The sequence below is a fragment of the Papio anubis genome, chromosome 7 (genome assembly GCF_008728515.1).
Source record: "Papio anubis isolate 15944 chromosome 7, Panubis1.0, whole genome shotgun sequence".
NCBI classification, from domain to species: Eukaryota; Metazoa; Chordata; class Mammalia; order Primates; family Cercopithecidae; genus Papio; species Papio anubis.
In genome coordinates, this window is record NC_044982.1 from 1,129,140 (window position 1) to 1,154,878 (window position 25,739).

General features: G+C 64.0%; 2 protein-coding genes across 15 annotated transcripts in view; both read right to left on the bottom strand.

Moving 5' to 3' along the window:
* Positions 1-2,420: 2,420 nt before the first annotated feature.
* On the bottom strand, positions 2,421-9,926 carry CRIP2 (cysteine rich protein 2). Of its 4 annotated transcripts, none has more exons than XM_009212410.3 (8): positions 9,698-9,926; positions 4,166-4,260; positions 4,020-4,077; positions 3,688-3,828; positions 3,537-3,605; positions 3,365-3,459; positions 3,092-3,149; positions 2,421-3,000 (listed from the first exon to the last, which is right to left on the bottom strand). In XM_009212410.3, exons 1-8 carry the CDS (start codon positions 9,909-9,911, stop codon positions 2,933-2,935), a joined length of 798 nt encoding a protein of 265 aa, XP_009210674.2. In that variant the 5' UTR covers positions 9,912-9,926; the 3' UTR covers positions 2,421-2,932. The 4 variants fall into 4 exon arrangements, with proteins under 4 accessions (XP_009210674.2, XP_009210677.1, XP_009210675.2 ...); XM_009212413.2 differs by lacking the exon at positions 9,698-9,926 and adding an exon at positions 7,955-8,243; XM_009212411.2 differs by lacking the exon at positions 9,698-9,926 and adding an exon at positions 7,955-8,243 and having other exon boundaries at positions 3,092-3,459.
* Positions 9,927-11,999: 2,073 nt separating this feature from the next.
* Positions 12,000-25,739, bottom strand: part of MTA1 (metastasis associated 1) — a 51,651-nt gene continuing 37,911 nt past the window's right edge. For 2 of the 11 annotated variants that reach the window (XM_021941664.2, XM_009212409.3), the window contains exons 7-21: positions 23,122-23,224; positions 22,204-22,303; positions 21,710-21,898; positions 19,464-19,538; positions 19,144-19,202; positions 18,571-18,686; positions 18,150-18,301; positions 17,855-18,044; positions 17,537-17,626; positions 16,149-16,301; positions 15,960-15,995; positions 14,360-14,371; positions 13,258-13,289; positions 12,741-12,892; positions 12,518-12,668 (exon numbers count right to left, since the gene is read on the bottom strand). In XM_021941664.2, the coding sequence (XP_021797356.1) occupies positions 12,518-12,668; positions 12,741-12,892; positions 13,258-13,289; positions 14,360-14,371; positions 15,960-15,995; positions 16,149-16,301; positions 17,537-17,626; positions 17,855-18,044; positions 18,150-18,301; positions 18,571-18,686; positions 19,144-19,202; positions 19,464-19,538; positions 21,710-21,898; positions 22,204-22,303; positions 23,122-23,224 (1,610 nt within the window). Of the gene's footprint in view, positions 12,669-12,740; positions 12,893-13,257; positions 13,290-14,359; positions 14,372-15,959; positions 15,996-16,148; positions 16,302-17,536; positions 17,627-17,854; positions 18,045-18,149; positions 18,302-18,570; positions 18,687-19,143; positions 19,203-19,463; positions 19,539-21,709; positions 21,899-22,203; positions 22,304-23,121; positions 23,225-25,739 lie in introns of all 11 variants that reach the window. The other 9 variants (XM_009212402.4, XM_009212406.4, XM_021941662.2 and 6 more) reach the window with 9 other exon arrangements.

Sequence of the window (25,739 nt, forward strand, 5' to 3'; positions counted from 1 at the left end):
AGGTCCCTACCAGCCCAGGTTGGAGTGGGGAGTACCTTGGAGGGGCCTGGCCAGGAGGCACAGGAAGATTGGACAGTGGAGGTGCAGATGGAGCACAGCTCAGCTCAGTAGAGTGCTGGGGTGTGAGCTTGGCCCCACAGGGGCACCAGGGCCTTGTGAATCCCTGGACTTGGTTCCCAGGGGTTCTGAAGGGGAGGGATGGAGCAGATAGCATTTCAGAGCAGCCTCACTGGCTGGGCATGGGTCCAAGTAGGAGAGAGTGAAGGTTGAGGCCAGAGCAGCCCCCAAGGCAGGGACAGAGGAGGAGGCATGCCCAAGGGCGAAAGAGTCCACTCCAGATTCCCCTTCCTTTCACGAGATATCTGGGTGGGTCTGTGGGCACCCAAGGAAGCACCTGGCTGGCAGACGGCTGCGGGCGGATAGCTTCCTGGAGCTGGAGACACCAAGCGAGCCCTGTTAGTGCCATGGGCACCCAGCCAACCCCAGCAACACCGCCCAGCGACGCCGTCCAGACAAACAGTAGCAACAACCGCCCCGGTTTCCATGACAATGACTTGGAAACAAACACGGCAGACAGGCGTCATCCAACTGGCCCTGCAGGAAACGGTCCTGCCCCAGCCAGACCTGGGGTCGGGGCTGCTGCTGTCCCTGGCGGGGTCAGGGGCTATCTGTGAAGGAGACCCCTTGCCTACATCATCCCCACTAGGGTGCTCCTCCCACCCTGCCCCCCACCGCCGCCCGGGTTTTAGGGAAGGGCTCACCACCCACCACTCTCTTCAAGACATAGTTTCCACTGGAGGCTCCCAAGGGAGGGGGTTCCAGCTGAGCCCTCCAGTCCCTCCCCCACCCCACCCCTCCCTGCCAAGCAGCAAGCAGGAATTTCCCATGCAACCCTGGGAGCCCGCAGCAAGGGCGGAGACGGGCACTCCGGGAATTCTCAATTCTCCCGAAACAACCCCCCACGTTCGAGGAAGCCTTGGCCTGGTAGGAGGGGGTGAGAAGGGTAACCGTCCCAGCCTCTCCTGTGAGCAGGGGTCTGGAACCCGCCTGATCCTCCCCTCTGCCTGGGGCTGGGGAGTGGCTGTCCCTTCCGCGACGTCAGGCCCTGGGGGTTTTGGCCAAATTCCAGGTGGGAGGAGACTGCACTGGGTGCCTGGCTGGAGGGTAGCTGTGGCACGGCTGGACCCCGGAGCCAGCCCAGGCCCCGCCAGGGCATGGATGGCTGCTCTTAGGACAATGTGTTCAGCATCCAGGCTCAGCTCCGTCAGAGCCCGTGGGCTGGAGAGTAGCCAGGCAGGCAGCTGTGCCAACCGCTGGGGGCAGGGAAGAGGCATAAAGCCCCTGGCCACCCTGTAGCACTGGGGACAGGGGCCTGGAAGTGGCCAGGTCTGAGTGCCCCTCACCGGAGGAAGGGCTGAGGCATCTTCAGTGTGGTACCAGGAGCCGAGGAGCATAAACCAAGATGGGGAGTCCAGATGGAGCCAGGACAAGGCTCAGCCACTGGGCAAGGTCTCCACGTTTCTGCCCTGTGCTGCCAGAATGGAACACTGCGCCCTCTAGTGGGAACCCGAGGAGTGGCGCATAGAAAAGTCGGGGCGCAGGGGAGGGGAAGAGCCGCAAGGGCCCCTGGCTGAAAGGGCAGAGCCTGGACCATGAAGACGACAGGGGCGAGTCGGTCATCACTAAAACCTTCACCAGAACGCCTGGGCAGGGATTCTATCCCTGGGCCACACCCCAGGCCAAGGCAGGCCTGTCCACAAAAGCCTGTCCATCACCCTATGGACAAAAGCTGGAAACAGCCACGCTGAGCCCCCTTGCTGTGACCACAGCCCCCAAACCCTCCTGCGCGTCTCAGTCCAGTCCTGAGCTGCCAGAGACCTCTGCTACACCCACCCTTCACCAGCTTCCCCATTCTCTGCCCAGGACCCCTCCTCTGGTCCCCTGCCCGCTTCCCTCCACGGCCACACCCTCTGCTCTCAGGGCTGACCCCTCCTGCGCTTCCCAGGCTCCACAGACCCAGGCAGCTCTGGGTTCTCAGGCCTGCTGTTGGTATTTTCAGGGTTCCAGGTTCAACTTTCCCCCAGGGCTCTGTCCCCCATGGATCCCGCCCTCACTTGACCCTGGCCAGGACCCTGGCCCCGGAATGCCTCCCACCCTCCTTACCTCCCCACAGCCTGGCGTTCTTACTGCCTCCCCATCTGGGTGGGCACCACCACCCAAACCAGGGACCACGCTGCCCACCCCCATCCCTCCCTCCTCCTCAGAAACATCCCAGGACCCCACCTCCCACCATCACCCTCAGGAGGAGGGCCCACCCCGACTAGCAGCCAGGCCCAGGGGCATTGGCTGGGGGCATGCATGGGTTGGAGAAAGGGGCCCCGGTCTGGGATTTGCATCCATCCCACAAGCAGAGACAATCCTGCAATCCGCAAACCGTTTACTAACAGCACAAGGCTCAGCAGCAGGTGAGCCACGTGAGGGGGCGAGGGCTTGTGAGGCAGTGTGGGCAGCAGGCAGGAGATCCCGGAGGGAAGCCCTCTGCCAGGGACACGGTGAGGGCGTGGCCATCACCCACAAAGGGAGCATAAATAACACTGGCAGGTGGGTGGGCAGCAGGAGAGGGAAGGAGAACAGACAGTGCCGCAGGGACACGCAGGGCTGGCGGGAAAATGCTGGGACAGGGTCACACGGGGATTTGGAGGCACAGGCACAGAAGGGGTCATGGGACGCCCAGAGGACGCCAGAGGGGGCAGACACACCACAGACTCAGGGATGGGCATGGCGCTCTGCCCGTGGCTGCCCCTCCTCCAATACTCGCCCTGGGCTTGCAGGCAGGACTGGGTGGCTGAGCACTCTTCCAGCAGAGCCAAGCAGCGGGGCCCCCGCAGGGTCTGGGGCGCAGGTGAGCCCACATCATGAGAGCCACTGTGGCCTAGGGCTGGACCTTGCCTTCGGGGTCCCGGTCATAGATGTAGCTGCCCACCGCGCCGGTGTTCACGCCTGTGGAGGGAGGCCACTGGGGTGGGTGGGAGGAACAGTGGAGGGATGGGGAGGGCAGGGAAGACATGCGGACCACCCTGGCCACACTCACCCTTGGGTCCGAAGAGGATTCCATAGCAGGGCTTGTGGCAGTAGGGCTGGCCATCGTGCTGAGGCAGAAGGTGGGTGCTGAGGGAGGGGTCCACAGACTCCCCCGACCCATCACCTGGAGGCTTCCAGAACTTGCAGGCCGGCTCGCCGTGGGGCAGGGGACAGCGCAGCTCCCAGAAGCACCTCCCACCCCCCCATCCCTTCCTGGCGCGCCTCTCACCCTCATACCCCCGTGCCCCTGCCCGGCCCCCAAGCCCCGTCGCGCTCCCCTCACCTCTGCGTGCCCGCCGGGGGTCAGTGTCTTCCCGCAGCGCTCGCAGCGCAGGCAGGGCCGGTGCCAATCCTTGCCCAGAGACGTCACCTTCTCAGCTGGGAAGGGGGAGGAGTGAGGCGGAGCCCCGGGGCGGGGGCGGGAGCGGGGGTCCGGGGCCAGGGCGCGCACTTACCAAAGTACACCTTCTTGCTGCAGCGCGGGCACGTGTTGGGCTCCCCGGTGAAAGTAGTGACACTGGAGGCTGTGGGCGCACGAGTCAGGGCGGGGCGGGGCCGGCGGCGGGGGTGCCCACAACCCCCAGCCCCAGCCCGCGCCCAGCCCACCTCTGCTGGGCCCCTTCGGGGGGCCGCTCGCCTTCCGCTCCTCCGGTCGGGCCGTGGGGACCTCGATGGGGCCGGTGACCTGCGGCCCCTCCGCCAGGGGCTTCTCATAGATGTAGGAGCCCGCGCCCCCGATGTTCACGCCTGCAGGTGGGGGCACGTGGGGTGGGGGCCGCGGTCACCCGGCGTCTCAGTAAACGGCCCGCTGGGGGCCGGGGGCAGTAGGCTTTCCAGGGTGGCGGGGAGTCGGGGCCGGGATCCGCAGCCCTCCCCAGCGCCAGCGCCAGGCTCCTCCCGGAGGGTCCCAGGGCAGGCCAAGGGCAGCCGGGGCTCACCTTTGGGTCCGAACAGGGTGGCGTAGCACGGCTTGTGGCAGAACGGCTTCCCGTCATGCTGCGCAGAGAGGCGCGGGTCAGGATCCTGCCTGAGGGTGGCGGGAGTCGCGACCCCACCCTCGCCCGCGCCGCACAGGGGGGCTCACCTCGGCGTGGCCCCCAGGCGTCAGCGTCTTGCTGCAGCGCTCGCACTTGAGGCAGAACTTGTGCCAGTCCTTACCCAGGGAGCTCACCTTCTCGGCTGAGCAGGAGGGGCGGGAGGGGGGTCAGGGCCGGGGCGCGCCCCGCACCCCCTCCGTCCCCACCTGGCAGCCACCACTCCAACGCGCTCCGGGGGTCCCGACTTTCAGGATGTCTCCGCCAGGCGTCTTCCTTCCACCCGGCAGACCCTGCACCTCCTTCTGAGACCCTTGTTAGTCCAGTGCCCCCAGGTCCTGCTCTCCCTCTGGGTCTCAGCGCCCCCAGCCCTGCAACCCCGCTAAAGCCGCCTTTGAGGAGGGGCCCGGGGCTGCCCTGTTAATCCCCTCAGTGCCTGCGGTGAAGGGGCCTGTGCTTGAGCCTGCCCTTGCTCAAACACCTGCCTCCTGGACACCGGCCTCACACCTGCCTCCCGCACACACCTGCCTCCCACACATCTTCCTCTCACACACACACCTGCCTCCCACACACACCTGCCTCCCACACACCCTCCTCCCCCACCCACCCGCCTCCCACACACACACCTGCCTCACACCCGCCTCCCCCACACACCTGCCTCCCCCACACACACCTGTTCTCCCTCCCCATTAATATGAGCCGGATGAGCCGGAAACTTTATTTGCTTTTCGAGATTTGTTTTTTCCGGAGATTTTTTCGATATTTGCCGAGATTTTTCGACGATTTATTTATGAGACGAGCTTTTCTCGAGATTTGTTTTATTAATTTCGAGCCGGAGATTTGTTTTCCCGATTTGTTTCCTTTATTTGTTTTCTCGATTTGTTTTCGAGATTTGTTTATTAATTTGTTTTGACGTTTCTCGACTTGTTTCTCGATTTGTTTTCCGGATATATTTCTCTCGAACCGACTTTAGCGACTTCGACACCTGCCTCGAACCGACTTTAATTCCATCTTCACGCTCGACACTTTGCCTTCGACTTCATTTCAATTTTCTGACACCTTTAACGAGCGCCCACTTGTTCTCTGACTTGTTTCTCGATAATTTACCTTATTAATTTGTTTCACTTCGATGTTTTCCTTTGACCTTTCAACATGACTTGTTTTCTCTTATTATGTTTCTCTTCACCTGTTTTACTCGATATGTTCTTTGATCTCTTCACCACCAGCCCCATGGGGCTGGCAGTGCCCTGCTGCTGAGTCAAAGGTGCAGCCCCAGAGCCTCCAGCTCCCTCGTGGGAAGGCCAGGCCCCGTCCCCGTGGGGCTTCCAGGCGGGACCCACATCTGGCTGTGGATTCCTCGTCCTAAACCTGAGCTCTTCCCCCACCCTAATGCCCCTGGCTGCCACTGGCATGGAAGACCTGAGGCCAGCTGCTGAGGGTCAGGGACCCTCCGCCACTGCCTCCCACCCCCGCACTAGGGCTACTGGGCTGCTTCCCAGTGGACGGAAGCAGGGGCCTCCCCAGGGAGCCAGGCAGGAAGAGGTGGGGAGGGTCAGGAAGGGCCCAGCAGAGCCGGAATTCTGAAGGGAAGGGGACAAGCTGCAGGCCCTGGGGGAAGGGAGCATGCAGGCTGGGCCCACCCTGACTGGCAGAATCTGGCCAAGCCCCTCAGGCGGCCAAGGACCAGTGGCTCTCCCGGGCCCCCTTCTCAGCAAGCGGCCCAGCGCCCTGTGTCTGGCAGATATCGGGGAGGGCACCTGGCTAGGGTGAAGCCCACTCTGAGAGGTCCATGGGTGCTGCTCCTGGCAGTGAGATGGGATCCCCCAGGTGGCCTACTAGGTAGAAGGCCATGAATGCTGGCTCTCCATGGCCCTGGCACAACCCTCTGGGCACGGCCAGGGCCAGCCTCCAGGACACCAGCCCAACCACAAGGCTGCACCAGCTTAAAGCCCTCTGCCCAGAACCACTTCACTCAGGAAGCTGGGACACACCAGGGCAGGTAGGGGCTGGCTGCACAGTGGGCAGGCATGTCCCAGCAGCAGCAAGGAAGTCTCGATGGCTATCGGCCGTGGCAGCTGCAGCCCAGGGCTGCCAGCACTCCGCTCTGGCCAGGTCTGGGACGTGGGCCAAGTGGGGGCAGGGAACTGGCCCTCAGACCCACTGGGTGGGTCGATGGCCACACATTACGGGTCCGAGTTGGGAACAGAGAATCGATTGGGTCTAATGGCTCAGAAGAAAACCAGCTGCCCACCCTGGCTGCATGGGCTCTGGGGCGGCATCCTCAACGTGCTCTGACATCCCAGCCTGGGTTCTACTCAGGTATAAGTTGCGGGGGCAGCCTGGTGTGAGGGTGGGCAGGATTCTGGACCCTCGCCCTCACAGTGCCTCCCAGGCAGGACAGAAGCCAGCTGGGTCTGAAGCGCCTTTGTTTTCCGCTGAGAGCCTCGTCCGGCCCGGCAGGCAGAAGGCCTTTCCCGGCTGTCCACAGGACTATTGGCCAAGACCCTGGAGAGCCCCAGGCTGGCCTGGCCTGGCCTGGGGCAAAGTCATGGGGAGCTGGACTGCAGGAGGGCCCTGGGGACGGTCTCCCACCCTAAGCCTTGCAGAGACAGCCCTCACTGGGACAGAGACTGAGGGCTGAGCGGGCTCCAGGCGAGGCAGCCGGAAGCCCCTCGGCTCCCAGCCACGCCAGAAGCACTCCAGGCCAAATCCGGTCATTCCCCTCTGGGAACAGCAAAATACAACCTCCCCTCAACCCCTCGAGCCTGTGAGCCGGGAAGCCCAGTGGCGGCCTTCCCAGCAGCCTGGCTGCATTCTGGGTATAGGGCGACCATGGCAGGGGCCCTGTTGGTCCCGGCCCTCCTCTCTGCTTCACTAAGTCTATCCCCTAGTGCAGCAACTGGTGGATAGGTGGGCAGGGACCTTACCACCCTGGAGAAAGCTGGGCAGGGAATCAGCCAGGAGGAAGGGGGTAGGAAGGGCGCATCCAGGCCCAGGGAGTGAGTAAGCCCAGACCGAGAGCGCGCCTTGGGGAGGGGCTACCGACCGAGGGCCGCCCTGTGAGACACCCCTCCTTCCGCCACCACCTGCATCCCGTCCAGGGCTGTTCTGACCTTGAGGGGGCAGGGGTCCTGGCCACCTGGGCTTCTTGAGCACAAGGACCCTCTCAGGTTCGCGGGGACTCGCGTGTCACACCCGCCCCCACCCTACCCCCGTGTGAAACTCCTGGGGGGAACTGGCGCCAAGGGAATGCGTTGGGACAAGCAGGAGGCAGAGGCCAAGGTCGCCCCCGCTTGGATTGAATCCCAACAGAGTCCAAACCTGGCCCAGCCCAGCTCGGCGGAGCCCAGAGTGGGAGCTGGGGGTCACTGTTCCTGGCCACGTGTTCCCGGGGCAGCGGGTGTGGGGGTTCCAGGAGAAAGGGCCCAGGCCCACGGGGTCGCGCGGGAGGCACCCAGGACGTACCGCCCCGCCCGGCCCCACCCCGCCCGGCACTGGCTGAAGAACCGGGATGCGTCCGCGGATCTCCGAGCGCTCCCCCAAACACTGGCCCCATCCCGGGGGACCACAAGCCCCGCCCGGGTGGTCCCTGCCCCGCCCAGACAAGCGGCTTCGGGGTTCGGGCGTGGCCGCCCCCGCTTTCGCGCAGCCCCACCCTTTGGCTTCAGCCGCGTGGGCAGCGCGGCCAGCCAGGCTCCGGGACAAGCATCCTCAGGCCGGGGCCGGGGCCGGGGCCGGAGCCGGGCGCACCCTAAGTTAAGCCGCGGCTCTGTGGCGTGGGACTGGCCGCGAAGGGCGGCGGGATGCACCGAGCGGGCCGGGAGCGGGAACGCACTCACCGAAGTACACGGTCTTGTCGCACTTGGGGCATTTGGAGGCCATGGTCGGTGCGCCCGGTCAGCCCGCGCCCTCCGCCCGTTCTCCTCCCGGCCGCAGCCGCCCGCGCCCAGCCCCGCCTGCCCGGTTGTCCGCGCGCCCATTGGCTCCGCGGACGGGGCGGGGCCTCGATAACCCGCCCTCCGGGCCGGGGGCCGCCTAGGGGCGCCGCGGAGGCGGGGCGCACCTGCCAGGGGTGGCGGGTGCGGGGCAGCCGGGCCAGGTCTGGCGCCCCCGCGCCCCTCGCGCCGGAGGTGGCGTCTACAGGGGCCCGCCCGGGCGACCGCGGCGCCGCCCGCGCCCCGGCTGTTTCCATGGCGACGTCGGGGCCGCCTGGCCGGGCCGTCTCCTGGGCTGCGGGCGGGGTGTGGGGAGCCTGGCCCTCGGCTCGCGGGGAACCCTAGTGAGCTGGGCCTGGGGGTCCGCCACTCCCGGCCCTGGGCGCTCAGGCTGCGCTACGCCGCGGGAAGAGGTCGCAGGCTCCGGGAGAACCCCACCCCCACCTCGCCGCGCCCGGCGCCCGTCCCGCTTCCCTTTGTTGCTCGGTTTCCATAGCAACAGTCGCGCCGCGGGAGCGGAGTCGGATTCCCGGTGGGCACGGCCCCTGGCCCTGTCCGGGTCTCCGTGTCCCGCTCCGCCCCTCCGCGCCCCGCCACAACACTGTCTGTGGTGCTGAAGGCTCCTTGGGTGGAGGGCAGGGCTCAGGAAGGAAGGCGCCGCCACCTCCAAAAACAGCGCGAGAAGCTGCTGGTGGGGGGTGTGGGGAGGTCTACGTCTGCCTCTGAGGCCGGGAAGGGGCGGCGGGCACCAGCGCCGAGGGCTCCGCGCTAAAGGCGTCCACCCTAAGCACTCCCACCCAGGGGGCGGCCGGGGAGGCGGTGAGGAGGTAGGAAGGGAAGGAGGGGAAGGAATGGGCGTGCCCTCTGTGTCCCGGGCTGGGGCTGACACTCCAGTCCCTTCTCCCGCACCGCTCAGGACCAGCTGCAGGCCTTGGGGCCCAGGGCCCGACTTGGAGGGGTCAACCAGTCACCCCACCCCCACATCCCGACTTTGGCCTCCTCCTAACCAGGGCCTGCCTGACCACTCCTCACCACCATGCCTCTGCCCTAGAGCTCCCTAGAGCCTGCCCGGCCCCAGTGGGGGGAATCTCCGCACCCACAGGCTTCCTGGTGCTCTGTCCCTGTAGGCCCTTCTCTGAGCCTCCTGGCCCCAGCTGGGCAGCAGAACGTGCTTGCTGGGCAGCCGACTCTGGACACCCTTCCCCCAGTGTCTTGGAGGCTGTGGGCTGGACAGAGAGACCTGCCTGTTTCCTCTGCCTGGTGCACCAGGCATGTCTGTGAGCCAGTGGCCCTAGGCACTCCTGGCTTTCATGGTGGCCCTGGCAGGGCTCCCTGTGGCAGCACCCTCCTCCCTTGCACACGCACCCTGCAGCCACTGCCATTTCCATGGTGACAGCAGGCCAGAAACATGCCCCCCGCCCCCACACCGGACTGACCAGCCTGATCAGCTCCCCCTCTGCACTTGGGATCTGTGCCAGCCAAGGCAGAAGATGGCGAGGAGACATCAGTCAGTACATTTCCTGGGCAGTCCTTCCTCCCTGGCAGGCCCAGGGGTCCCTAGGGGTCCCTCACAGCAGGGCCTTGCCCAGGCTGGATTCATGGACCCACTGCCAGACCCTCTCCAGCTCCCTGCCCTGTTCTGCCCACCTTGGGAGCCTGGGGCTGACTTCACCCCACCTCTGCGACCTGTGGCTTGCTCGGAGAACAGGGCTGACTGGTCACAGGGCTCTTCTGGAGGGAGACCACTGGCCCCAAGGTCCCTAGCCCTGCCAGGAGAGTGGATGGGGGTGGAGGCGGGCCCCTCCCAGGGTGGCAGCAAAGGAATGGCATTTGGCACTGGCCAGGTGCCCTGGAGACACATGGAGGGTGGGGTGGGACAGGGAGTGTGCCAGCTGCTGCACTGCCCTCACCCCAGTCACAGTCCCTGGGCAGCGGCCAGAAGCTCCCTAATGCGATGGGGCTGTGCTGGGCCTGGCAGGCAGGGGTCAGGATCAATGGGTGCAGAGCAGTGGCCTTGGTCTCCACCTCTGAGGCGGCAGTGGGTCACAGAAAGGCGCAGTGACAGAGCGGGACGAGCCCGAGTGGAGAGGGGGGCACAGGACACAGCGGGTGTGAAGGGAGCTGGCAGGGCCAATGGCTGGGCGTGGGGCTGGGTCACGGCCTGGGCCGTAGTGGTCTGGTGCCTTCCGCCATCCTGTGACACTGGCAGATGGCAGGCCCCTGCCACTCAGCTCCACTGCAGGGAAGCCAGGCTGGGCTGAGTGGTGGACAGAGGACCCTAGCAGGGTGGAGTGGAGCTGGCAGGACAGGTCTCCAGGCATGACAGCACGATGGCCTTGCCACCCTGAGATGCCCCTGGCCCTGGGGAGCCACGGCCCCTGTGGGGTTGCTGGTGCAGGGAGCAGGCTGTTGTCTCATCAGCAGGTAAGGGCCTAAAGAGGACAGAGCAAAGCTGGGAGTCCCCTTCATGGTCTGGGCACCAAGGCCAATGCTGCCCCCAGCCCGTGCCTACTGATTTCTAAGTCCAGGTTTAGACCCCCAAGCAGCCCAGGCCCCACCCAGCACAGGTGGCCAGAGCTTGGCCCTGTGAGGGCGCTGCAGCCTGGGTGTCTGGCTGGGGAGGGTGTCTGGGGTGGGAAAGGGCCCCACTTCTCCTCAAGGCCTCCCTGCCCTTGGGACAGAGCCCAGGACCTAGAACACCTCACAGCCCACATGTTGACTCTAGAGAAGGACAGGCCCTGGGGGACGGAAGAGTTGCTGAGGCCAGAACCTCACAGGCAGCACTGGGAGGCAGGTCCTAGGCCTGGGGAAGGGAGAGGGGGCTGGGGTCTTCACTGAGCACCTGCTCCCTTCCTCCAGACCCCCAGGGTTGGAAAAAGCCTCAGAGGGGGCTGTGTCCTTCATGAGGTCAGTGGCCTGATTTCCCAGCCCTCTAATGACGCACTACAGACAAGTTCTCAGGCTGTGGGGTCACTTGGATGCAGGCTGCAGATTAGAGTTGGCTGGTGGGGGCGGAGTGGCGGGATGCCAGCAGCCCAGGGAGGGTGGTGGGACATGCACTGCAGCCGAGTTCCCAACACCCAGTCCTGTCACTGCTGGGCCCCAGCACAGGCTCCCATGGGAGGCCAGGACGCCCCCTTATCTTTGTCTCCTGGGAGACAGCAGAAGTGGTGTCTATTTTAATTCCGTGGCTGAGATTTCCACATGACAGGGCGCCTGGGTGGGCTGGGGGAGCAAAGGCACAACTCTGGGGAGAGACAGAGGAGCCACTCTCCCTGAGAGGCCTGGGCAGACCCTCCTGGCCGGCTGAGGTGGCACGGCCAGAGGGGTGGTCTGGAGCCAGGTTATCCACCGGACCCCTCCTTCTGGTGGCCCGGCCTGTACCTGTCCCTGGACCTGCAAGTCGGGTGCCGGAGGATGGGCCAAGCAGGATTTCTGAGAACGTGCTTGCTGAAATCTGAGCAGATTCTTGCTGTGGAAAGTGCACACCTGCTTGGGGGCCACAGCTCTGGGCACAAACGCTTGGGCGGCTGGGGCCAGGCTCTATATGGCCAGGAGCCTGGGACCCCGGCTGCAGCACTCCAAGGCCTCGCTGGCCCAGCTGTGCTGGCTGCCCTGGTGGGAGGCAGTCTGGGCCCACCACTGCTGCAGACACAGACGCACGGTTTCAGCACAGCTCTACTGGGGAAGGGGGCTGGGCCCTGCGACTGCTTGCTGCCCCCTGTGGAGGGCAGAGAGCACTGCGCCAGGCCCCTGCAGGGGAAGGTCTGTGGGCAGGTAGGAGAGGAACAGAGCCCAGAGGCTGGGGTGGCTCTCCTGGCTGAGGTGGCTCTCCAGGGGCCTCAGGCTCCAGGGCGAGCCACAGCCTAGGGCCGCCCGATGGGGGTGGGGAGCCCAGGGCCTGACTCAGGGAGAGGGACTGGGAACAAAAGACACAGCGAAGGACGGGTTGGTTTTTTCCTTTTTATAAGATTTTTTTTCTTTGTTTTTGTTTAATATGAAAATTACTTGAAAAGACAAGGGCCAACCCCGCCAGGCAGCTCGGCCGGCCGCGGCCGCACGATCCTAACATTCCAGGTGTAAGTTACAGAGCTCAAGTTCATCTACAAAAAAAGTAATAAAAATAAAATTTAAAATGGCACCTTCAACAGAACACAACAAAACCTTAGGGCCCGGCCTCCGGGCAAAAGGCCCCGCAGCACAGGGGCACGGGGTGGCCCCTCATCTCCGCTCCAGCCAAAAAGTAAACACAAAGCTAAAAACGACAACTCCTTGGCATTCTCGGAATAAGTTAGCCGCGCTTCTTCCTCTCCTCCCCCAGTGTCCGCCAAGGAGCGCGTTTCTCTGCAGGTGAGGGCGGGAGGTGGGGCACTACCAAACTGAGGGGCGGGCGGCGGGCTGGCTGGGAAGGGGCCGCGTGGGCGGGCGAGGGGCGGGGGGGGGGGCAGCCGCAGGTGGGGGCAGCCCCTAGTCCTCGATGACAATGGGCTCGTCGTTGACGGGCGCAGGCGGCGGCGGCCGCAGCGGCAGGGCCTGGCTCTGGCGCAGGGCGATGGGCTTGTAGGGCCGGCGGGCAGCACGCTTGGTTTCCGAGGATGAGAGCAGCTTGCGGATCTTCCTGTGGGCAGAGGTGGCGGTGAGGGCCGGGACGCTGTGCAGAGCCCTCCCGCCTGCCCTGGGAAGGCCCCACCTGGTCTCCTCGGTGGCCATGTAGAACACGTCATCCGGGGCATCGATCCAGTTCATCCGCCGCCGCTTGACCGGGGGCAGGGAGCCCCCCCGGATCAGGCGCACTTTGGTGGGGTAGGACTTCCCGTTGAGCAGGAGGTTCCGGCTTGGTCCCTGCAGAGGGGGTGCGATTCCTGGGCAGCCGGCCAAGGGCCAGCTCCACCTCAACTGCAGGGCTCCCGCTGGGAGGGGCCACAAGCCAAGGTACCGCGCCTGGCTGATCCCCCACCACCCCAGGGAGCTCCACGGACCCCCGGCCTGGCCCAGGGCAGCCCTGAGGGCTGGTCGGCCCCACACCACTGGGCCTGGCTCAGGGGCCATGGCCCCCACATGCTGCAGCCCCTTGGTCTTGCCAGGCCTCTTGGAAGCTTCCACATGGCACCCGGCAGGGCTGGCTGGGCCTCTTCGCAACACCCCAGAGAGCCATGCGGTACACACGGGTGAGTACACGGTACCCCATCATGGGCTGTTCCTCTTACCATGTGCCTGGTCTGTCCGTGGTTTGCCAGACCTAACGAGAAATGGAGAAGAGAAATGAGGCCCTGAGACAGCGCGTCCTGCACTCCCACCACCCACTGCGGCCTCAGCCACCTTGGACAATGGGCCGGGGCCACCTGCCAACCAAGCCACAGCCCACACCCAGGATGGGCCTGGGGGCTTCGCCTCCCTGGGTCCTGGGCCGCCTGGTGGCCCCATAGCTCTCTGGCCAGAGACACGTTGGCTTGGCTCCACGCAGGAGGCCAGGAGCCTTGGGCCTGACAGCCGCTTCCCTGCATAGGGGCCAGGCTGCCCACCCACTTGCCCACCTGTACCGAGACAAGCAAAGCCTCACAAGGCTGTCCGTCCAGCAGCAGCACAAGCCCCTCTGCAGGGCACTCACACCATGGCTGGCACTGCCCCACCAGGAGGCTGGGCTTCTTCCCAAGGCTCCAAGAGAGCCACCAGCCCTGGCCAGAAACAGGTCGCCACCCTGGCATGTGCTCGGGGATGGGGTGCCAGAGACCTCTGACTTCCCACAGTGCAGGGTGAGGAGCCCAAGGGGCACTGCGGGAGTTGGGCCAAGAGGCGGGGTCCATGCTCCTGGTAACCCCCAGCTGGGCCCAGGACCGCCGCTGCTCTCCCCCACTGCCCTGCCTGTGAGTGTGAGTGTGGGCGTGTGCATGTGGGAGCTGGTCCCAGGATGGCTCGGCTCCCAGCAGGACCAGCCCAGAGAGGACAGGACATCATACTCAACTCAGTTAGGTGCCAGGGCCCAGGGACATCGGAGCAACCTGCCAGCTCCAAAAACGCTGCTTAGCTGAGGCCCATCCCTTAAGGAACAGAAGCGGCCTGTCCAGCCCCTCCCCACCTGTAGCCGCCTCCTAACTCGGGGCACTCCCCTGATCCGCCTCCTAACTCGGGGCCCTGGAGCCCTGGGTCAGCCTTTCCCTACCAGTTTGCTTAGTTCTGCTGGGCAGGGTCGGGTGGGGGCCCAGGTGCCTGATCCACAGCGCTCCTGAACAGGAGCCGCCATACCTCAGGGCACCTGCCAAAGACCAAGGCCCAGTGCCCAGGGCTGGCCAGTAGCACAAAACTACTTACCCAGGTAAGTGCCTACCAGAGCGGTGGACAGCAGAGGGAAGAAAACAGGCGCTTTAGGTTAGTGAGCCACACGCACCCATCTGCAGGCCCCGCAGGTGGGGACAGAGCAGCAGGCTGCACGGGCAAATGGCCGGGTTAGAGCACTAGGGCCCCGTGCTGTGGGCAGGCTCAGCTCACGCCTACCCAGGCTGGACAGAGACCCCATCTCATGTGTGCCAATGCCCCCGGGCGGCACCTTCACCTAGCCAGCCCCCTCCAGCGCCCAGGTCCTGGCCACTACACGTCAGGACAGGCGCTTCTTCTGTGGCTGACCCCTCTGAGCCCAGGGCCCGCCCAGCCAGGTGGCGAGTGGTGGTACTCTCTCACAACCACCGCACAGCTGGGACTGAAGTGTGCAGTGTGGAAAATTCAGTGGGAATAAATAAGCTTTTATCTAACTTGCTGGTTAACCGCTTTTCACAAAACAAAAAGTTCGAAGATGCCTGCTGACAAGGACTCTCTCCTGTTTCTACCAGTTCTCATGGGGCTGTTCCCTGCCATTGGGAACAGACCAGTAAAGCCAGCCCACAGTGGGCTGGCCCTGGGCCCAGGACTAGGCAACGGGGGCAGCCCCAATACCAGATGGCTGGGAGGGCGCCCCAGGAAAGGAGGGGGGCTGGGGTGAGACAGAGACACCGCCAAGGGCGGTCGGGCAGAGGCTGCACAGACAGGCCAGGGGTGCGTGTCCAGACAGGTGGAGATGGCGGAGCCTGGCACCCGATCTCAGGCCCACCCTGCGCTGCAGCCGGCGTGCTGACCCCGCGGGACGTGCTTGCCAGGGCACCTGGCAGCCTTGAGAGAATGCCCTGAGGGGACAAGGCTGGCTGGGCTGGACGGCCACTGCCCATATCCACCTCCAGGTCCCCACGCTGGCCCTGCTGCCCTGGCCAGCACCCTCCGGGAAAGCCGCCTGGGGAAGGGGCCCCAGGCACATCCACACTGGCAGGCCCAGCACGTGCACCCCTGGAGGCCCAGGCCTGGGTGCACACCCGGGCCCCACACACCTGGCCCCCATGCTGGGCTTGGTCCTATCTGCTCTTCCCCGAGGGGCCTGGGGTCCCACAGCCCCTGCTCCAACCAACCAGCACAGAGCACCTGAGCCAGTTCTCCAACAGACGTCACCAATGTGTGCAAGCTCAGTAGCCCACAACCCGCACAGACACCCCCAACCATTCCCTCCCCACTGTCCCGCCTGGCAGGCGCACGAAAGGATTGCAGGCACAGCACGGGCGGCCCCAGGAGCTGAGGCTGGCAGCATGCGGGCAGTCACAGCGCGATGGCAGACAGCGCAGGCAGGGGCGCCAGGGCCACACGTGCCAGGACAGTCCACTGACAGGGTGTGGGGCCAGGGGGCCGAGGGCCAGATGCCTGGGCTCAGGGGGTCTTCACCAAGGGACCAGTGATGTCAGGAGGAACGTGGGGGACTGGGCTGTGGCCGGGCTCACGTGGACTGCCCCAAGCATGGGCCCTGGGCCGCCCGCCGCGGGGACACACTCAGCAGCACAGCACAGGCATCACGGGTGGGGCTGGCGCAGCGCCCGCCCGCGGCCCCAGGCCTTACCCCTACTGGGCATCAAGAGGCGCTTCTTCATGTTGCCTGGCAGCGCCGGGGTGGGAGAGAGGGAGAGAAGACAGCGTCAGCACGCACCGCGGGTGCCCCGGGCGGGGGCGGGCCGGACTCACCGGGTGGGGAGGGCCACACTCACCGGGTGGGGCAGGCCCGGATTCACCGGGCGAGGGGGCCACTCACCGTCCACCCCGTTGTGCTGCTCATAGCTGCGCTTGCCCAGGATGGTGGGGGAGCCGTTGTTGATGACAGGGGCCGCCTTGGCGGGCGTCAGGCTGCTGAGCACGCTGGACACACTCTTCACGGGGTCAGGCTTCGGGGGACGGGGGTGGGTCTCTGCCAGGAATGACAGGCAGAGCTAGTCGCCTCTGCCTGGCAGGGGATAGGCAGGCAGGCCCAGGCTCCAGCCCTCATGGTTCTGGGATACGACCAGGAACCAAGCTTCACGCGGCCCCCACCCCTGAGGCCCCATCCTGACTGGGCTGGAAGCAGGGAGGTCACCACAGAGCCAGGAGCACCAAGTGCTCTCCCGCAAGACGTGTGCCCAGGCCAATCCTGCACCTAGAGAGCAGGGAGACCACCTGGCAGGGGCCAGGCCCCTCACCCCCGCACAACAGGATCCATACACAGGCCCGTGAGCACAACACCTATTCAACAGCCCCCATGTCCAGGCCTCCGGAGCTGCTGGTGGAGGGCTGGCTGCTGGTCAGACAGCGAACCGACCATCCAGCCAGCCTGGCCAGGGACACAGCTGCTGAGGACCAGCCCTGATACCAGCCACCTCTTCCCACAGGACAGAGGCCACGACCCCAAACAGGGAGCAATGCCAAAGCCACTTGAATCTCAGAGCACATGTGGTTCATGGCTCTGGAATGTCCTTCTCAGGAGAGTCACCCTCACGAGAGCAGATACACAAGCCCACTCGAGCCCAGCAAATGGGGGAGGACCCCCACCGCCACCACAAATGTCTGGCCCAGCCCCCAAGCTGCTTCTGGCTGGGCCAGGGTAGCTGGCTGAGGTTCTCAGGTATCCTCAGACCCTCAAAGATAAGGGAACCCCTGCCTGAGGCTGCTTGCCAGGTGTGCACCTACCCCTGCCGAGGGCCTACAGAGGCCTGAGTGCTGCCCCTGTGGAGTGGGCATGGCTCAGGAAGTATGCTCCCTGTAGGCAGCAGGTGCAACCCTGCCTTAGTGGCATTACAGGCAGGGGTGTGCACTGCCCAAACCCCACACCCTCAGGCCCCAGGGACGATCAGAACACAGGGAACGGTAGTGAGGCTGGCAGGGAAGCCCCCTGGGTGTGCCTTGAGGAGGCTGGCCCCGCAGAAGGCAGGGCGGCAGCCACTCCGCACTGGGCCCCGTCAAGACCCCAGGAGCAGAAAGGAGCCGGGGTCCCAGTGGGTCGGCCTAAGCCTGGCACGGTGCAGAGTACCTCAAAAGGACAGTTCCAGGCCCTGTGGGGCTGTCCAGGAGCTCCTAGCTAGAGAAGGCTGGGAGCACCAGTGCATCAGCTTGGGTCAGAAGCTGCCTGCAGGCAGCATTAGGAGCCCCCATCGCGCCTGGACTGCTCACCAAGATACCGGAGCACGGCTTCCAGCGGCTTGCGCACCGCCTGCTTCAGCACCAGTGGGCTCTGGGAGGCTTCGGGCAGCCGCGCCGTGCCTGCGGGGTACCACACAGTGTGAGGGGTGGGGCATCCCCAGGGAGCACGGGACCCTGCCTGCGCCTTGACCTGGGAGCCCTCACTGGGCTTGGCCATGTCAGCACCGAGGAGGAAATGGGGCTCCCTGAGATGAGAACTCCCAGTGGGGCTACAGGCTGGGCCCCAAGGTTGCTGTTCCCTCCCCACTGCCTACAGGAACAGAGTGAGCGGGCGTTGGGATGACTCACACTCGGCCTTGATGGCCGCGCTGTTGATGGGCAGGTAGGGGTGCCGCGCAGCATGCCATGGGCGCAGGATCTCACGGCACAGGCGCCGGGCGATCCGTGTCAGCTTCGTCGTGTGCAGATAGAAGGCCTGCCTGGTCTTCATGGCGAACTTGGGGCTCCCGCTGCTCCGGGCTGGGAGGCCGTGGGGACTCTGCGGAAGGGGGCATAACCGCCCCGACACAGTGCCATGACCGGGGGCCGAGGACCCGCAGGGCTGACACACTCGCGGCAGGCAGGGCGGATGTCCCCCTCTTACCATGTTACTGCGGTTTGGTCCTGGCCTCTCTCCATCTAACCGGGTTGGCATTTTCAAGCCACCATATTTCTTCCAATATGTCCAACAAGATGCGCAGAGACGACACTGCATGTTAGGGGGACCCCAAGAATACCACTGGTAAGACTGTGTGGCTACGGACAACAAAGTTGGAAATAGACGGATTCTTAAGCAGAACCAGCGATGTCAGAGTATTCCCCACCACCCCCACGCCGGCCGCCCCCACCCGCCAGGCACCCCCGCACATTCCCCAAGGCTCTCCCAACCACATCCCTGGGACGCAGCCCCCCATCATCAGTGGGCCCCTCCCAGGCTGGGCCACGCTGGAGCCCTCAGGGCCAACACAGGCACCACGGCCCACAGGCGGGTGTGCGGTGTGCCCCCGGCCATCCAGGGCACTTACTGTAACAGCTCTCGCAGGCCCGGCCAGCGCCAGGGCTCTGGCCCGGTGCTCCCGTGCCGTTCACCACACCGGCCTTGACGTTGTTGACGCTGATTTGGTTCGGATTTGGCTTGTTACTTAAAGAGATAAAGGAGAGAAGAGAGGAGTTGCAGGAGCACAAACCTCAAGGGCCTATCTGCCCAGCACGCACCGCGGCTGATCACCCCTCGTCCAGAACCATGTCCTCGCACCCCCCTCGGCCTCAGCAGTTCCTGGGAGCCACTGCTGAGGTCTGAGCTGTTTTCCAGGCCCCCGTGCTCCCCCTAGCATGGAGCCCAGCTCAGGGACTGAACCCTGGCGGTGTGGGTTGGAATCCCAATGCCCTCTTACTGACCAGGAGGCCAGGACGACGGAGACACGGCCATCGCGTCAGCAGCCAGAGCCCCCAGCCCTGCGCCGCCCTCACAGGGGCTGCCCTAACTCTCCCAGCCTCTGAGCCTGAGTTTCCTCGGGACCCGCCTGGCCCCGGCACCCTGTGCCCACCCTCCCTAGCCCCCAGGGCCACGAGGACCATGGCTGTAAGGGCACACTTACTAGTTGGGAATATAAACTTGCTTTAACTTGCTCTCAGCTTCAGCTGCTTTCAAGCGTTTCTTAAAACAAAAGAGAAGGTCAGAGGTCAGCGGGCTAGGCCCAGGTTGGGGCTGTGGTGCAGACAGGCTGGAGGCCACGGAGGGGAGAGCGCCAATGGGGAGGAGAGCGCCAACGGAGAGGAGAGCGCCAATGGGGAGGAGAGCCCCAGTGGAGAGGAGAGCCGGGCCAGGGACTCAGCAGCACGCCCACCTGCTGGGAGAGGATGGGGCGCAGGACACGGAGGTGGCATGCCCCAGGCACTGAGTGGCAGGCAGGCTTACCTGCTGCACGTATCTGTCGGTGGTCTTCCACATGTAGTAGTACTCAATGATGCTGGTCAGAGACTTCCACGGGAGCTGGGTGGGAGGAGGCGTGTCACACAAGCAGGAAGGGGCAGGAGGTAGGCACATCATGAGGGCAGGGGCAGGGCTGCGGCCAGAAAGCCACAGAGGGGGCAGGAGGTGGGAGGGCAAGGTGTGCTTGGTGCACTGAGGCCAGGCCCCTGCTGGCAGGCAGGTGCAGAGGGAAGCTGATGAAGTGGGTACCCCCTGCCAGATGCCAAAACACAGTGATGCCAGGGGAAGAGGAGCTGACACAGGGTCAAGGTCGAGATCTTGCCGAGGTGGCACTGACAACCCAGCCTCCATCTAAGCCTTTTTTTTTTTTTTTGAGATGGAGTCTCTCTCTGTCACCCAGACTGGAGTGCAGTAGTGTGATCTTGGCTCACTGCAACCTCCGCCTCCTGGGTTCAAGCGATTCTCTTGCCTCAGCCTCCTGAGTAGCTGGGACTACAGATACGTGCCACCATGCCTGGCTAATTTTTGTATTTTTAGTAGAGATGGGGCTTCACCATGTTGGCCAGGCTGATCTCGAACTCCTGACCTCAAGTGATCCACCCACCTCGGCCTCCCAAAGTGCTGGGATTACAGGCATGAGTCACCATGACCGGCCATCTCAGCCATTTTTGTTTTTGAGACGGAGTCTCACACTGTCACCCAGGCTGGAGTGCAGTGGCGCAATCTCGGCTCATAGCAACCTCCACCTCCCCAGGTTCAAGCGATTCTCCTGCCTCTGTCTCCCAAGTAGCTCGGACTACAGGCGCTCGCCACCACACCCAGCCAATTTTTGCATTTTTAGTAGACACAGGGTTTTACAGGTTTTACTGTGTCACATGTTGGCCAGGATGGTCTTGATCTCTTGACCTCATGATCCTCCTGCCTCGACCTCCCAAAGTGGTGGGATTACAGGCGTGAGCCACTGTGCCCGGCCTGTGGCATGGATTTAAGAAACCTGTCTTATTAAATAAGGGTTCAGATAGTTCCTCAGTCTGGTCCACTGCATCTGGCAGGAAGGAAGAGCAGGGCCTGCTCCCTCGACACAGCCCCGAAGCTGCAGCCTCCTGACCCCACGCCTGGACTCGGCCCCGCAGCCACAGCCCCCTGAGCGCTGCCTCGCTAGGCTCACGTGGGCTCAGCACTGGGGTCTCCTCTGCTGGAACCATGTGCAGCAGGGTCTCCCTCAAATACTGCCCTCGTCTGAGCCAGTTGGTGAATTTTGTTTCTAGCCCTCATCCTCTTGTCTGAACATGTTCTTTCTGCTCATCTTGGTTAGATTTTAAGCCTGGAGAAATCCGTATCCGCCTTGGAGAGGCCACTGCCCCAGTCAAGGACTCCTCCCGAGCCTGGCCAAGCTCTCCCCTTGGCCAGAGGCCCCCACACAAAGCTGCATTCCTGCCTCACGGCTGGCTGCTGTCCCTCCTCTTCATGTCTAGTAACCTACCCAACCCCATGTTTGTTTCTTCCGAATTCCAGACGCCTCTCCAGTCTCTGCTACGCTGGCCTATGCGCTGCTGCGTGGATGGTGCTTTTCATCAGACAGCAGCAACCCCGCCATGTCCTGGCCCTTTGGGGCTCCTCCCTGCCCTGCCACAGGCTCCACCTCCCCAGGGCTGATGGTCAGGGGTCCCACCACCTCCACGTGGGGATGCCCTTCTAACAGATCAGTTTAAACATATTTTAGGAAGGCTGACGGTGGGAGGATGGGGGTCCTGAGGTAGAGGTACAGGGAAGGGGAGACCCCATACCATGAAGACCCTCTTGGCCTGTTGCTGGGCCAAACTCACGAGACAGAAAACAAGGACATGAGGAAACAGAGGTTCAGCTTAAGTCAAAAACAAAGCAAAACCAAGGCTGGGGCTGGAGGGGGCGGCAAGGAAGGGAAAGTCTCTGTGAGGACACCCTGGCCTCCGTCACCCGGGCCAACCCTTATCCTTATCACGCAGTGGTGGTAGCAGCGTGGCTCTCTATGCCCAGGCCCCACCAGTGCCCCCACGCCTGTCTGCTGAACCAGTGTGACAGGACTGTGGTGGCCGAGCACAGCTGAGACAGAACTCATGCAGCTCCACACAGGGAATCAGGGTGCAGGACAGGCTCCCTCAGGGCAGGGGGGACGTGGACCCCACGCCCCCACAGCCCACCTGGAGATGGGCATGGTCAGTCACTCCCACATCGCCACCCACGGTACTCACAAAATCTTGCTGAATGTCCGTGAAATCCTTCCCATATTTTTCCAGGGCTTCCTCGAAAAGGTTGGCCTCTGACGCAGACCACTCCTCCATCTCGTCCCTGCAGAGCACGGGCCCGCCCTGTGGCACCAGCGCTGAGATGGCCTTGGAGATGTCATAGATGTTCTTGTGGAGAGTGTCCATGGCATGGAACTGAGGCAGGAGATAGCAGGGTCACCTGGGCCAAGGTGGCTTTCCTGCACCTGTGGCATGGCAACCCTCTCTCAGGGCCTTAAGGATCCCCTGCTGCAGGACCAGGCAGCACAGCCCTCCCTGCACCCTCAGGACAGTCTGGCTGAGCCTGGGATGGATAGGAAAGGCCAGTCAGGTGGGACAGCACCTCTGCGGGGGTCCTGAATACCTGGAGCAGGTGCTGGGTCCAGGTAGGAGGAAGGGCACAGCCACTCTGGGCCGTGGGTCACTCCAGGTCTCAGCTGTCCCACCCTAGGCCCACTTACCAGGGTGATGTCTCGGGAGGCAGCTGCGGCACTCATGTGCAGGCTGGGCTGTCGGACGGAGCTGCTGCAGTCCAGGGCCCGTGCGAAGGTGCCCACAGAGCTGGGGAAAGGAGATGCGCTGACCAGTGTCAGCCGAGCAGGGGCTCCACCCAGGCACACTGCTCCCCAGGCACCATGGACCAGGGGCCACGGCTGAGCAGGGGCTCCACCCAGGCACACCGCTCCCCAGGCACCAGGGACCTGGGCCATGGCTGAGCAGGGGCTCCACCCAGGCACACCGCTCCACAGGCGCCAGGGACCAGGGCACCATGGGCAGCAGCGACAAACTGCACGGGCATCGCAGGGAGCAGCCCACAGGTGGCAAGGATTCCTTGTGTCTTGGGCCCCAGGATGGGGAGTGGGGCCCAGCACCCACCCAAGAACCCACGTGTCTGACTGAAGGCATCCTGATAGACTGGCAATCGCCTTGGGGCTTCTTTTGGGGTTTTCTCCACCTCCTAGGCTGCTGGCAGGGAAGGTGCATGGTCCTCTCCTGGGCCTCGAACTTCCCCCCGCCCCAGGGGTCTGCCTGGGCTGCAGCTGCTCTGCTCCCTGACCAGGCCCAGCCCACTTGCTCCCAGCGGCCCAGGAGTGGGAGAGCGCCTCTGGCCCATCCTGGGAAAGTCCCATTAGGGACACATGGGTGGGCACACAGGCCCGCCCCCGAAAAGGGCCGCCCTTCTATTTAACGAAGAGCCTGGGCCCAGCGCTCGCGAGCCTCTCTGGGAACTGCTAGCAGGGTGTCAGGGCCGCAACGCATGGGCTTCATGTTGGGATATGGGATCCAAGACTGTCACGTCCCCAACACCCACCACAGGGCAGGGAGAACAGGAGCTCCAGGCACCACCCCTGCTGCTCTTGCCCAGGAGCAGGACTCACCGGGCCACTACCAGGAACTGGTCGATCTGCTTGTCTGTGAGTGGGTTGTGCGCCTCCCACACCTTGGTCTCCAGCTTGGACTGGTCTCGGCCGTCCTCCTCGCCTACAGAGAGAAGTGTGGCCTTTCTGAGACAGGGTCCCCCAGCACGCCGGGTCGCGCCTCTCCTCCCCAGGCGCACGGAGCTGCTGGGATGGGGAAGGGGAAGGGTTGCAGGGCCCCATAGGTGAGGCCAGGGTGCAAGGCTGGACGGAGGCTGTTGCACACACAAGTACACGCATGCACACTTGGCACACAGTGGCCTCTCAACCCGGGGATGGGGTGCACACGCAAGGGGCCTCTCAGCCTGCCCAGAATGCAGGGCTTCAAGAACTGTGGCCACAAGAGATGGGAAGGTTGGTTTGTAAATTTAAATCAAGCTCTTTATTTATTTATTATTATCATTATTTTTTGAGATGGAGTCTCACTCTGTTGCCCAGGCTGGAGTGCAGTGGTGCGATCTCGGCTCACTGCAACCTCCACCTCCCAGGTTCAAGCGATTCTGCTGCCTCAGCCTCCTGAGTAGCTGGGACCACAGGCACCGACACCACACCCAGCTAATTTTTGTATTTTCAGTAGACACGGGGTTTCACCATGTTTCCCAGACTGGTCTCAAACTCTTCACTTCAGGTGATCCACTCACCTTGGCCTCCCAAAGTGCTGGGATCGTAGGCACGAGCCACTGTGCCCGGCCCAAGCTTTTTATTTTGAGATACTCGGATTCACATGGTGTTGCAAGAGGGCCCTGCCACATCCCAACAGCAGGCAGACCACCTCCAGGGACCTTCTGGGGGCACAGGCTCCCTCCTGGCCCCTCTTCCACCCTGGCAGGTTCTGGGGCAGCTGCTCTAAACCCGGCATAGCCAGAGCCGGGGGGCAGCGGGGGGGTGCCTCTGGGGTCACTAGTTGTTTCCTGTCTTCTGGGAGCTGGGACGATGGAGAACTCAAGGCTGGTGAAGAGGCCACCTGATGCCTGCAGTCGGCCAGGGCCAGCAGGGTTTCTGACAAAACAGTCTTTCACTCGCAAAAAACCAAGACTGTGGTGTTGGGAGACACCCTCAGGAGAATGTGCGTCTGAGCATGGCCGAGCCTGACTCCCAGGGAGGACTCGGAGAAAGTTCCACAATTGTCCTCTGTCCCCTCTCCAGCCTCCATGGCTCAGCGCAGGGTGCCAGCCTCAGACTCTGCAGGCGGCTCCCCTCTGGCCCCGGGCAGCACCGAGGCTCCTGACCAAGGACCATGGAGTGTGGGGCCGCCCTCCACTGGGGCGCCTGGCTACAGGTCCAGCATGGAGAGAGCTCTTGAGACTAGAAAGTCCCCAAGGAAACACTACCCTCGCTAAGGGGCACTGGCTCCCAGACCCTGCCCTGAGGGTCGGGCGTCCTGGGCCGTGTGTCCAGGGAGGGTCAAGCCTTGCGGCCTCTAGGAAACAATGCCTGGCCAGTCTCAGAGGACGGGGTCAGCCAGGGAAGCGCAGTGCTGCAGAGGGAGGGGCCGCTGCATGGCCCTGGAGGTGAAGGGCCTGGGGCTGTGTGAACCAGTGAGGAGGGCTGGAGGGTCTTCGGCCTGGTGTGGACTCCTCACCTTGGCTCAGGGGTACCCTGGGGAAGCTGGGGTCCAGCTCCCTGACTGCCAAGAAGCTGAGCCTTGGTGTGAACCACACAAGCCACTGTGCCTCTGTGTATGCTCACCGCTGGTCATGACGGTCGCACTCCCTTTGACGTTTCAAACTCACTAAAGGCAGGTGCACAGCTAGTGTGCAATTTTCCATCACTCAAGAGGGACACGGCCTCCTGGAGGTGGGGAAGGCTCTGGAAGCCACATCCCAGCCCCACACAAGCTTGTGGGATCCCTGGCCCTTGCACCAGCAGCCCAAAAGCCAAGGAACGGCAGGGCAGTGGGGAAGGCAGCGTGGGGAGGAGGAGGTCGGCTCCTGCGGCTGGCTCAGGCTGGTGGACCCTTAGTCCCATCGCCCCAGGCCCTACAGAGCTCTGCCAGGTCTCTGCAGGTCGGATCTCAACCCTGTGTACACGGGAGGATGGGGGCACCTCAAGGCCCATTCTCCTGCCAGGCCCACCAGCCCCTGGCTGAAGGAACGGATGCGCCACGTGAGGGCCTCTGACCTGAGACGACTCCTCACTCTCTGGCCCTCATGTGATCTGTGTTCTCACCTGTCTCCCAGCCACGGATGCTGCCTTTCCACCTGGGCGTGGCTGCCAGGCCTTCACCCTTGGCCAGCCCAGAAAGGCAAGATAGCCCCAGGCTGGGAGACCCTGGTATGACAGCAGGGCACCCTGGAGGCCACAGGCCCAGACCCAACACAGCGGCCTCCCTATGCTGAGACTCACAGGCCAGGCCCCAGCACAGAGGCCTCCCCACACTCAGACCCACAGGCCAGGCCCCAGCACAGAGGCCTCCCCACACTCAGACCCACAGGCCCCAGCACAGAGGCCTCCCCACAGGCTCAGACCCACAGGCCAGGCTCCAGCAGCTGCCCCCCTCTACCGGCCAGACCTATTGTGGCCCCAGCACAGCCGCTCCTCCCCATCGCCAGACCCACAGGCCCCAGCACAGCTGCCCC

Bases quoted from the DNA above. Each gene is read 5' to 3' on its own strand.
- CRIP2 (XM_009212410.3), bottom strand. From the start codon at position 9,911: ATGTGTCTCCAGGGCACCTGGCCAGTGCCAAATGCCATTCCTTTGCTG. The intron at 4,261-9,697 runs GTGGGCAGAACA...CCTCCTGCTCAG, and splicing joins GTCAGCCCCAGGCTCCCAAG to CCGAGAAGGTGAGCTCCCTG. The intron at 3,150-3,364 runs GTGAGGGGAGCG...CTTCTGCCTCAG, and splicing joins CCCCCGGCGGGCACGCAGAG to CACGATGGCCAGCCCTACTG.